The sequence below is a fragment of the Geotrypetes seraphini genome, chromosome 2 (assembly GCF_902459505.1).
Source record: "Geotrypetes seraphini chromosome 2, aGeoSer1.1, whole genome shotgun sequence".
NCBI classification, from domain to species: Eukaryota; Metazoa; Chordata; class Amphibia; order Gymnophiona; family Dermophiidae; genus Geotrypetes; species Geotrypetes seraphini.
Genome location: NC_047085.1, coordinates 366,171,187 through 366,184,203, shown reverse-complemented (window position 1 = coordinate 366,184,203; position 13,017 = coordinate 366,171,187). Strand labels below are relative to the sequence as shown.

Genomic DNA, 13,017 nt, shown 5'->3' with positions numbered 1-13,017 from the left:
ATTTTGAGAAAAGAGGTGTTTTTAAGGATTTTCTAAACTGCATATATGAGGTTGAGGAGCGAACTAAATGACTCCAATCTGGGTCTCTTGAAGCAGCTTGATAGGCAATGAGTTTGGATACAAATCTTTTTTGGGTAATATCTAACTGGTGGAAAGGAAAAAAATGTGTGAGGTCTTGTGGTTCGACTTGATCTGGAAAAGCAAAATTAGTTAGTAAGGTAGGAGGGTGGTAATCCATTGAGTGCTTTGTAAAAGAGACAGCCAAATTTGAAAAGAATTTGGTTTTATATTTTCAGACAATGAAGTTTGAGATAATAAAGAGATATGCGGTCAGATTTTTTAAAGTTGAATATTAGCCTGATGGCTGTGTTTTGGATTATGCTTAATTTATGGAAGTGTTTGTGAAACCTGGATAAGTATATAATATTACAATAATCCAGGATGCTTAAAACTAGAGAATGGACTAAGAGAATGAAAGGAGCTTGGTCAAAAAATTTTCTAATAGATTTAAGCTTCCAGAATGCGCAAAACCCTTTTCATGTGAATAGGCTTATGTGAGCTGACATGGACATTTGTCTAAGATTACTCCCAAAATTCTAACGGTCGAGGAGATTGGATAATTGATACCTCTTAAGGTTATAGAATTAATTGGTGAGTCAGAGGGGGGTGGCTAAGAAGAATGTGATTTTCCCCATGTTTATCCTGAGTTTATGGCTAGACATCCAGTTTTCCATTGTGTTAAGGATATCATCAAGTAACTGCACTTCAGGGGGAGACAAGATAGCGATAGGAATGACGATTGTGATGTCATCAGCGTAGCTGTTATGAGAGATGTTGAGCTTGCTAAACTGGACCCTAAATAGGAAAGGCAGACGTTGAAAAGCAGAGGGGACACTTGATCCAAGTAGTAGGCAAGAGCTCTTTTACAGTCTAGGTATAAAGAGCTGACTCCCCAGATGTGAACATGGTTTTGGAAAGAAAACAGGTAAAACAATGGACTGCTTGAGATGAAATCCCAAGACCGCTTTTGGTAAAAACTACGGATGAGTATGGAGGACAACTTTGTTGTGATAAAATCTGGTATAGGGTGAATTCAATACCAGTGCTTGTAATTTGCTGACTCAACATGCAGAAGTAAGCATGATCAGGAAAGTAACTTTCCAGGTGAGATGTTTTAGTGAAGCAGACAAGAGGAGTTCAAATATGGCATCATGCGCATAGAGTAAAATGTTCAAATCCCATTCTACAAGTGGTGGTATGAGTGGATGCTTAGTGTGGTAAAGACTTCATGAATCTGGAGACCTGTCGGAAATTATCTTCTAAAATGTACATCTTATATTTTACTCAACAAATTGTAACTCTATACTAATGCCTCTTAAGGTCTCTGCTCTCTGTATTTCCTCTGATTATCTGCATATTGTATTTCGCTGCATATCCAGCTCTCCTGATTGTAAACCGCCTAGAAGTCGCAAGATTGTGGCGGTATAGAAGAATAAAGTTATTATTATTATTATTATTATTAATAATGGATGCATCGAGATAGGTCTACTATTTAACTGAGTATAAAAAGTTTGACTGCACTTACATGGACACGTACTAAAGTAGTTTGACATCCAGAATTGGAAAGATGAAGGAGTGATGGTAAAGGACATGTGACTGGATCCAAGAAGTGGAGATCACACCAAATAGTAAATTGTATCCATTTAAATTGGTAATAGTGTCTAGTAGATGGTTTTCTGCATGCTTCAATAACATCAGAGAGGAAAGCACCAGCACATGCCGATAAGGGCAGTCTCGAGGCTTGCAAAAAGTTTAAAGTGACAGTACACATTTGCACAATCTGTACTGGGTTCCATGGATGATGTCATCCACATGTGAGAATATACTGCCTGCTGTCCTAGAATAAAATAATTTGCAGCCAATTGTAAGATACTGAATCAATTCATACCTTTAAACACCAATCAGTATCATTTTTTATTTTATCTTTTTTCTTTTAATCTTATTCTAAGGTCCTCAGAAGTGCCGGTCTTAGCCAGAAGTGCCAGTCTTGGCTAAGACTGGCACTTCTGAGGACCTTAGGATAAGATTAAAAGAAAAAAGATAAAAGAAAAAATTATACTGATTGGTCCTAGAATAAAGAGCATGCATATCTGACATAATTTCCCCATGATCCCAAACTAAGGCAATATCCAAAAAGATGGTCCCATGTAATTTTATTGAAGGCTTTTCCTGTATTTAAGCTAGTGATAATTGTGTCTCCTGGGGGACTTCCCTTAGTTTACAACATTGTGAGTGCCCTGAGGATATTTGTAGAGGCATTATCTACCAGCACAAAACCTGTTTGATCAGGGTTCATTAATGATAGACTTTTCCCAATCTCAAGATATTTGCAAAAATTTGTATGTCCTGATTTCAGAAGGAAATATGGTGATAAGAGAAAGGAAAGTCTTTGTCCCTCCCGAACTCTGTATAATGTAAGCACTGTCACTATAGCATCAAACAGCTTAGGCAAAATCACAAAAATAGCATATGCAATCTATATGACAACATTCCTGGCATGCACAGGACTCATCACAATTCCTGAAATGGACTAACCTATCCCCTAGAATTTTGTAGAACTCTGATCCCAAACCAACAGAGCCCAGGGTTTTTGCCAATTTGAGATGTTTTATGGCCTGTTGAATCTCCTTACTCATAACTGGCACATTTAATTTCACCGTTTGCTCAAGTATAAATTAGGGAAGTCAAAGGTTCTGAAAGAATGCCTCTCTCATGGCCACATCATAGTGGCCTGCATCATATAATGATTTATAAAATTTCACAAACACTGCTTGTATGTCAGTGACAGTAGTCTTGTGCACACCCAAAACATCCTTAATACGCATTATCATCTGTCTAGCATCCATATGCCTTACCAATACAGCTAAAAATGTTCCCACTTTATTGCCCCATCTGTGCAAATTGTATTTATGATAGAAACATAGAAACATGTTGGCAGATAAAAGGCCAAATGGCCCATCTAGTCTGCCCATCCGCAGTAACCATTATCTCTTTCTCTCTCAGAGATCCCACGTGCCTATCCCAGGTCCTTTTGAATTCAGACACAGTTTCTGTCTCCACCACCTCTTTTGGGAGACTGTTCCATGCATCTACCACCCTTTCTGTAAAAAAGTATTTCCTTAGATTACTCTGGAGCCTTTCACTGTATGTCTCTGATTGCTCTCTGATTTAATATCTCATTAATCTGCTTTCGGAGAGTGAGGTAAGCTTGGCTGGCTGTATCCCCAACCTGCCCCATAAGGGATTCACTGAAAGAGTGGAGGTCCTTAGTCAGCATTTTTAGGAGAAGCTGATGGTATCCTCGGAGTCAACACCAAACGGGATATCGGTGCCGATGTCTCCAGAGAATGATTTTTTGGGTTTTGATGGGGAAGAAGATATGGTCAATGTTGAAGAGGACCCAAATAGTTTCTCTTGCTGAAGAAGCTGAGCTTTCAAAGAGCACTTCTGGAGAGCAGAATAGCCAACACAAGAGTCCACGTGATGCTCAGGACCAAGACACTGAAGGCACCAACTGTGCATGTCAGTGACAGAAATGGTCCTGTTGCCCTGAGTACACTTCTTGAACCCACTGGCAGGTTTGGACATCGATGGAAAAATAGCCACTGTGAAGTCAAAGGACTCGATCATACCGGATGTCGAGTAATCATGATTCCGAAAAAGGTTTGATGCTGTCAGCCTCAAAAAGGTTGAGAGGGGCCCGAAGGTCGTGAAAAACCGAAAAATGAAAAAATGAAAAATTTAACAAATACTTTGAAAAAGAAAATAATGAAGAAAACTACAAAGAAAAAATACATGCACTTGGAGTGAGTAGTTTTAAGAAAATGTTGAAGAAATACCTCTTCTGTAAGATGAAATATGGGACTTGATTTATAGTTTTTTAATGCGAGGCGCTGGTAGCCTCTTTGTAATTTTTAGGCTTTACATTATCACAGTTATGTTTTATTCATGTTCGATTTGTTGTACTGTATGTGATTCTGTTTGTGTATGTACTCTATTGTGACCCACTTTGGGAAAGGTGGGGTATAAATAAGTAAATACAAATACAAACTCCAAGATACAACTTCTTAGTTCCATGGACAACTGATGGTTCACGAACTGACACTGGGCAGGAAGGCACTCGCATACACGTGGTATGGATGGTCTCGAGACTTCTAAAGAAGTTAAAGTGACAGTACACTTTTGCACTGTTCGTAACAGGCTCTGTGGATGACATCACCCACTACTACTGGGATAAACATTGCTATCACATCTACAACTACTTCAAAATGCAGCAGTTAAGACTCATGTTTGGATTACAGATATCGGAAGAGCTACAGCTCTACTATATGGAACTACATTGCCATAACTGCAATGATCAAGTTTACATTAGGCATCACTGCCTTTAAGATCCTGAGAGGGCATGCCTTGACTACCTAACAGAGTTGGCCATCCTGCTCCAAGGTGCCTCTAATACAGGGGTCTCAAAATCCCTCCTTGAGGGCTGCAATCCTGTCGGGTTTTCAGGATTTCCCCAATGAATATACATGAGATCTATGTGCATGCACTGCTTTCAATGCATATTCATAAATAATAAAGCCCTAGGTTCCACCTGTAAATTATCACTAAGAGCTCACACAACCATTAGATACAACAGTATCAAGAAAACAAGAGCAACAAGTATAGCTTGCATAAAAAGTGTGTTTGAAGGCTTGTCATTTACCATCACACCAACGACATAACTAAGGGCTCCTTTTACGAAGGTGCGCTAGCATTTTTAGCGCATGCAGGATATCATCGCGTGCTACACGGTTAGAACTAACGCCAGCTCAATGCTGGCGTTAAGGTCTAGTGCACGCGGCAATTCAGCGCGTGCTATTCCGCGTATTAATGCCCTAACGCACCTTAGTAAAAGGAGCCCTAAAAAAAAAAAACAGAGCAAGGCATTTGGCCCAGCAGAACTTTCTCTTCTTGAGGAGGAAAGTTATCAGAGGTAGCATTCTGTGCTATCATCCACCATGACTAATTAACTCTGAAATGCCTAAAAGGCTACTAATTTATTTATTTATTTGTTTGTTCATTTTTATAGACGGTCCTCCCAAGAGCCCAGAACGGGTTACAATAAAAATAAAATTAGGTGCTTGGAAATTCCCTAACTGTCCCGAAGGCTCACAATCTAGCTAAAGTATCTGTGAAAACAAATTATTAAATAATAAAGATATATTATTAATATTCCCAAAGAGAGATGGAAAAAAAAAAAAAGAAGTGTACTGTAGATAAAAACAAAGACAAAGACAAAGAAACTATCAAGGTACAACTAAGAAGCAGCAAAAAAAAATTAGGCCATCCCACAAAAGAAAGGTATAATAAATCAAATCAAATCCCATTCAGCCTCCACAGTCTCATCCAAATATAAACATTAAGAATACATAAGCATCTGTAAAATCACTTTGATAGTTATGTGGCTAGTTTACCTCTGGAGTCCCAATCAATATGTGTAATATAGCTGGAGGCACCTTTGCAAATTCCAATCCTTTTGCTGGTCAGTACATTATAATGAACTACCTTGTTTTCCACATCCTACAAAAATATATTGTAGTAGGTATCACTCATCAAATTTTACAGACTTTAAAAAAGGATTGTTTGAATTTAAATGTTGCTTTTTCGCTTCAGTTCAGTTGACAGGAATTCACCCGAGAGGTAAACTGATCAATCTGCAAACCCTACAAGTGGCTTGAGAATTTTCAGCTACAACAAAACTTCCCTTAAACTGCTGATGACAGATTAGCTCGTTAATGTTAGGTAATATTGTTAGCAAAAGTAAATGAAGAGCTTGAAAAAAAGTATCAACTGTTATATGAGAAAGAAGAATGCAGAGCACTAAACTCTTAAAAGGCAGTTTCTTTTTTCTTTATCAGCTCACAGTCTTGAACAATATGTTACAGTAAAAGAACAAATGAGCACAAAGCGGATTTATACACATCTCCAAAACAGTTCTGAGAATGTTCTTATGTATGATGAGAAAACTCTCTAGATCTTTTATATTTTAATGTGACAGTTTGGCTTAACATATTAGAGAGATCACTATGGGTTCCCTTTATAAAGCATGCTTACCGCAGAAAACGGAGATGTCCTGTGGTGTGTGTGTGTTCGTCCCAAGAACTAAAAACTTTTTTTTTCTGGCAGAGGGGGTGTGTCTGGGGATGGAGAGTGAACATTTCTGTACTAATCAGTTAATGTGAACATGCTGATTAGCACAGGATTAATACGTGAGCCCTTCCTGCCTACAAAATAGGTGATGGTAATGGCTGAGAGGCTGGAGAAGCTGGGGCTCTTTTCCCTGGAAAAGCGGAGACTTAGAGGGGATATGATAGAAACTCATAAGATCATGAAGGGTATAGTGAAGGTAGAGAGGGACAGATTCTTCAGACTAGCAGGGGCAACAAAAACTAGAGGGCACTCAAAAAAATTGAAGGGAGATAGGTTCAGAACAAATGCTAGGAAGTTCTTCTTCACCCAGAGGGTGGTGAACACCTGGAATACGCTTCCAGAGAAGGTGGTAGAGCAGAGTACGACGTTGGGGCTCAAAAGGGGATTGGACGAGTTCATGAAGGAAAAGGGGATCCAGGGGTACAATTAGAGGGTTACTATACAGTACAGAAGGCTGTAAAGTAATAGAGTAGTAGAGTAATAGATCGCTACAGGTCACTGACCTGGGGGGTCACCGCAGGAGCGGACTGCTGGGCGTGATGGACCTGTGGTCTGACTCAGCAGAGGCAATGCTTATGTGCTTACGCTTATATGCTCACATGCTAATTTTTGTTAATGGCCATGCACCAAAGGCAACATGAACACCTGGCCTTTAATTCAGAAAATGGAAAATTGGCCATTTTCCAGCTACAAAAGAAATGGTCTAAGGGCATATTTAGATCAATTTCTACCATAGCTTTGTAAAAAAAAATCCCTATAACTTACTGGGGGATTTTTTTTACAGTTTAAATATGGTATATCCATCCATCTAAGCATAGGATTCCAACATTTTCATTTGAAGAATGCTGCCAGAGCAGTTGATACAAGGATGCAACCTTGGCTTGTGTTGGAATTGAACTTTGCGTTCTTTTCTTTTCTCCCCCAATCACGAAGTGAATGTAGGGCCCTAGGTGTCATTTAGGGAGTGATCAGAGAAAGAAAAGCTATGAGGGGGATACTAAAATACGGGTCTTTGGATTCAATATTGGTTTGGGAAACAATGTACTGCTTTAAGAGTGGGTTTGAGTGATCATATATATATATTTTTTTCCACAATGGAGAATTCTAATAGCCAAATTCTGTAGTGTTTGGAGTTGTCAAATGATTATAGTATATACTTGAATATAAATCTAGTTTTTTGGGCCAAAAAAATGGCCCCAAAATGAGGGTCTCGGTTTATATTCAAGTCATCCAGTTGTGCACCCCCCCTCCCACTTGGACCTGTTGAAGGCTTCCCCTGGGCCTGCTTTGAGCTCTGGTGGTCCAGCGGTGAGCTGGGACAGAAGCAACTCTTCTCGTTTCCTGTTCTGACTGGTTCCACATCACCCCACCTCCCTCCTGCACTTGAAGTGGCCTAACCTTGCACACCCTGGTGATCCAGCAGTGAACTGGGACAGGAGTGATCCCCCTACTCTCCTGCCCCATGCAGAGTTGCTAAAGGAAATGGCTGCTGTGAGTTCCCACAGTTTCATGAGCTGCCATGGGTACTCGCAACAGCTTTTTCCTGTAATGGCTCTAAACACGTCAGGAGTGTAGGAGGATCACTCCTGCCCCGGTTCACCACTGGACCACCAGGGCATGCAAGGAAGATCTTTTCAGGTATGGGAAGCGGAAAGGAAGTAGGGTGGTGCAGAGCCAGCTGGGACAGGACACAGGAGGGGTCAATCCTGTCCCAGCTCACTGCTGGAGCACCAAAGCTCAAGGCAGGCCGGGAAGGGGCCCTGCAATGAGTTGGAAAGGGGTCAGGGGGCACAGAGCCAGCCAGGAAGGAACATGAGGGATTGCTCCTGTTCCGTCTCACTATTGGACCACCAATACCAATACTTTATTTATTTAGTCATTTATTTAGCCCGTCCTCCCAAAGGAGTCCAAACAGATTACTAAATATAAATTCTCAGTTTATACTCGAGTCAACCTTCCCCGCCCCGCACCCCCCCCAAACCCAGCCGCACCCATTTTGGGAGAAAAAAAGTTACCTCGGTTTATATTTGAGTGTATAAGGTAAGTTCAGAGTAAAGTATGCTGAGATATTACTGTTATTAATGCATAGAGCAATTTGAGTTAAGAGGACACGTCCAAGAAAATATTAATCGCATGGAATTTTTGAAAGGCATAGAAGGATTTCTTTACTACTGAAGGTACATGAGAATTGAAAGAAAGTTCTTGGTCAAAATATAAACCAAGATATTTAATCTGGAAGGCCATCTGGTAACCTACACTGAACTAGTGGATAGCTGGTTAACACAAAGAGCTACTGATTTTGAATAATTTAGGACTAATTACCTTGCAACCATATGTAAGCTACATCCAAAGATACTTGTAATTGAGAAAGACCAGGGTAAAGGAGGTTGGTGTAATGAATCAATAAAATATAATGTTCATACCAAAATCTTGTAGGAGTGCTGGGGGACTTGGATAACAGTGACCTTTGGGGGATACCACAGGTAAGAGATCTTGGAGAGAAAGCAGTGGTGGTAAAGTGACTATAAAAGTTTTATCCTGCAAGAAGAGTGAGACCTTCCCAGCAATTCCAAATTCTTTAAGACTAGAAAACAATAGGATGTGGTCTTTTGCCAGATGAAATACAGGGTATGAGACTGTTATTAATAAGGAAGAGATGATGACAGTACGGTGCTGGTCGCTTATGTATTTTATTGTTTGCATTTTTACTCTATATTGTTAATAGTGTTCTGTATTGTGTGTGGATTTATTGTCGATTTTGTATGTATCTTTGAATATAATTTTGTAATTATGTAATTTATTGTCAATTTTGTATGTGATTTTGTAACCCGCCCTGGGTAAGGGTGGGATATAAATAAATAAACCAAACCAAACAAGATTGAAGTAGTTACTAATAAGAGAAGAATCAAGATCAGGTTGTTTTTAAGGTTGGATGCACCATGGCCTGTTTCCAGAAGGGTGGGACAAATTCATTAGACAGAATAGCAATTAGAATCATTGCTAATGGAAATCAGATCGTGACAAGGGATCTTAAACCAAGATGAAGGGTTAGGGTCTAAAAAGCAAGTAGTAATCGACCAATTTAGTAAAAGCAATTGGAGGAGTAGCTTAGGTTAATGTAGTGCCATGAGACCTGTGGAACTGAGTTCAATTCTCACTGCAGCTCCAGGTGATTCTGGGCAAGTCACTTAATCCACTGTTGCCCCACATACAAAGTAAGTACCTGAATATTATATGTAAACCACTTTGAATGTAACCACAGAAAGGCAGTATATCAAATCCCATCTCTTTGATGAGCATTGTAAGTGTAAATAAAAGTTCAAAATGAGGAGAACCAAGGTCCAGACTGAGAATCAGCTGAAACATCAATGCTAATGGGATCTGATTGGGAAGGTGATGTTGATACCATATAGGTAATAACAGAAGGTTTATTGCAGGATGGTTATTTTGTTGGTAAAGAAGCCATTCAAATCATCATAGAATCTTTCTTTCCACTACACTCCATGGCTTGTATAATTTCTGTACCAGCCTGGCCCCATTGTGCCCGCATTCTGCTATTCTTTAATGAATAATCCACCCATCTTTCCCTGATGAACCTCTAGATTTTATGTATATATAATACTTATCACTAACCTATGCAGACATGTCATTCAGCTCCTTGCTTCTTACAGTGCTCTAAATTTGGGCCTATTCTTTAACATTTTATTTACACCTCTTGTGCTCCTTATATACAGTACTCTCTTTTTTTTCTTCATATGATATTCAGCTGGTAACTATTTTTGACTTTATAACTACTGTCTCACTTGCCACTATTTCAGAAAAAAATTGAACACACTGCAAAATAGTTCACCATAATGGCTTAAAGTTTAATCCTTTGAAAACTGTAGTAGTGCATTTTTCTAGTCAAGACCTTGATCCTATTGCCATCATTGAACGGTGCTCTGATCCTATTTCAGCCTTCTGTGAAGGTTTTGAGAGTTATACTTGATAGTACTTTATCTATGAAACCACATGTCTAGTTAGTGGTGAAGAAATCGTTCTTTACCTTATGACACAGTGCTCCACACCCATTTTTAGATCAGAAATCATTATGCTTGCTACTTCAACCTTTATTCCTGTCATGTGTAGATTATTTTAACTTTCTTCTACAAGGAATAAACCTCTCCCAAATATATAGGTTACAATTCATCATGGTCAAACTTCTCTACAGTCTAAAATGATTTTTTTTGACAGCGCCAACCCTATGGAAATCATTGCCATAATTCCTCCAGGAAGAATCTTCTTTAGACAAATTTAAATCTAACCTAAAAACCTTTCTATTTAAAGATGCCTACAACTTATAACACACATAATCATAGCCTTTTTCCTCTAGCAACAAATTTACATGATGAGCATATCCCTTCCCTATCATACTTACCCTTTTTGTAAATATTTCCTATTATTTATTGTATTTCTTCCTCCCTCACCACATTTATATTTTGTTTTTGACTGTGAATTAGTATGTGTTATCCCTGATTTTTAATTTTTTATATTTCTTTGTACACTGCTTAGACACTTATTAAGCAGTATATCAAACTGTAAATAAACTTGAAAACTTAGTAAACAGTTTAACTATGTTACTTCCCCTTCACATATAGTAAAGAACACTGGCTTTCCATCTCTTTTGTCATTCCCTTTAAAATCAATACTACACTTCTCCCTCCATATTCGCTTTGATAGGGGATTAACAGACCCATGAATACTGAAAAACCACGAATAACTTTTTTATATGTTATTTGCTGTTTTCTATTAAAAACCATCGTGAATATGGTGAAACCGCGAATAACATGGTGGGAGACCTGGCCTGTTTCTGAAGGAGTGGCAAAACATGGTGAACAAAGTGCTGGGAATCGGCGATTTTCTCTGTAAACGCTTGGAATCAGCGATTTCTCTATGCAAGCTGATGTCATTTGGGGGAGGAGCCAGCAAACTAAAAACCGTGAATAATTGAAACCACGAATGCTGAAACAGCGAATATGGAGGGAGAAGTGTATTGTTTATTAGTTTATAATTCTGGTCAGCCTCTGTTTCTCTTTAGCCATATTCCCTGAGTCTTCTGCCCAAGCCCACCATGTCATCTAAGCAGCAATATCTACCACGTGAGTGCACTCTTAGCTTGGCCTAATCCTCATGGGAAGAGACAAATCTTCAACCCTTTGTAAAAATCCTTACAATCCATCTCATGTTTAAGCTGGTGAATCCATTCCATGAGAAGCCTTGGGAAATTTAAGGTATGGTCATTTATGTTTACTTGTTTTCTTATGTTCTCCATTTTGTTGCTAAAATCACAAAACTTTTACAATCACCTACTAATATGGATCAAGCTTCAAGACTATGGCACAGAAGATTCATATTCAAGCCTTCTGCTTGATAGGGCCAGCTGGAGTTGGGAGCACAGTGGATGTGATTCACAAAGGTTACCACTTTTATGGAGAACACGTGCAAAGAAAAAAAATGTTAAGGGTATGTCTCCAAGGATTCTTCTCTCCTGCCCTCCTGGGATAGAGAAAAGAAAGACCACGAGAATCAAAACGACATTCTAGTTAAGAACAATGAACAAATGATTACTTGAGATTACTTACTGGAAATTGCCAACTTTTACTGCCACAGCAATATGAGGGAGTTGAGCAGCCCACTTAAGTGTCACATCCTGGTATACAAGCAATATGTTATTATGGTTCCCCACCAAAGTGTTTATTGTTCCTTCAGACACTGTTGATATAAATACATTTGAGAACAGAATTTTAAAAAAGCACAGAAATATCTTATAGGAAAATACTTTCCCCTTTGAGGTTTATGACACATTTTTTTTAACATACCACAACATATTGTGCATTTAAACATATTTTTAGACAAGATGTATTTAAATACCATGCTGTTATTGGCACTGACAAAATAGTCCGGTACACAGAGTGAGTGAGGCCCTCCCTCGCCAAGAAGGGAAAAGAAATATAAAGTCCACAGTACTTCAATAAGTTAGCATGCATGTTTCCAGCATTACAGAATGTAAATATATTTTATGGTCTTATGTTCAGGCAAGTTAATTTCTTGAAGCAGGTTATTTTACATGGACAGAAGATGCAAGTCCTTACTACTGGGGTAATGCCATCCAGTCAGAGTCTCCATAAGAAAATCTTCTTCTAGCTTTTTTAAAGCATATATATCCAATCCCACACTAACGCCACAATTTTTATATTGCTTAATTTGAATACAATTTCAAAGGGAGGTAGGACAGTTTGGGGAAGATCTATGACTTACTATCCAAGCACTCTCAACTTGGACACCCTAGCTACAGGTTGCTTTTAATAAAAGGTGGAAAACATGGAAAAGGTAACTGCCAACAGGCAGATAACATAATTGTTTTTGGTGACAAGAAGAATTCTCCAATTTTTTTAAATTTACGAAGGCAACCTGGAATTCAAAAAAGAATGGGCCCTCAAGGGTAAAGAGTTGGATTCTAAACCTAAGATATTTCACAACAGACTGACCAAACCTGAAACTTCACCTGAAATCCCTTTTCAAACAATAAAGAGATTTAAATATATAAAGCGAAATCCATGCTGCATCCCTGCAAATTTTCTCCAGAAAGGTTGATCTTAAGCAGGCTATCAACACTGACATATATCTATGACACTGTGACCCTTGAAACGATCCTATAAGTTTAAAATCAACTTGAGCACAAGCGAAGGAGATGCAGTGTGCTGGCCTATTAGATAATGTGCACTTGGC

At 38.8% G+C, this 13,017-nt stretch overlaps 1 protein-coding gene across 3 annotated transcripts in view; it reads right to left on the bottom strand.

The window, feature by feature from the left end:
* BBS9 (Bardet-Biedl syndrome 9) overlaps nt 1-13,017 on the bottom strand; it is a 434,574-nt gene that overhangs the window by 279,891 nt on the left and 141,666 nt on the right. For all 3 annotated transcript variants that reach the window (XM_033930592.1, XM_033930593.1, XM_033930591.1), the window contains exon 9: nt 11,871-12,000. In XM_033930592.1, the coding sequence (XP_033786483.1) occupies nt 11,871-12,000 (130 nt within the window). The remainder of the gene's footprint in view (nt 1-11,870; nt 12,001-13,017) is intronic.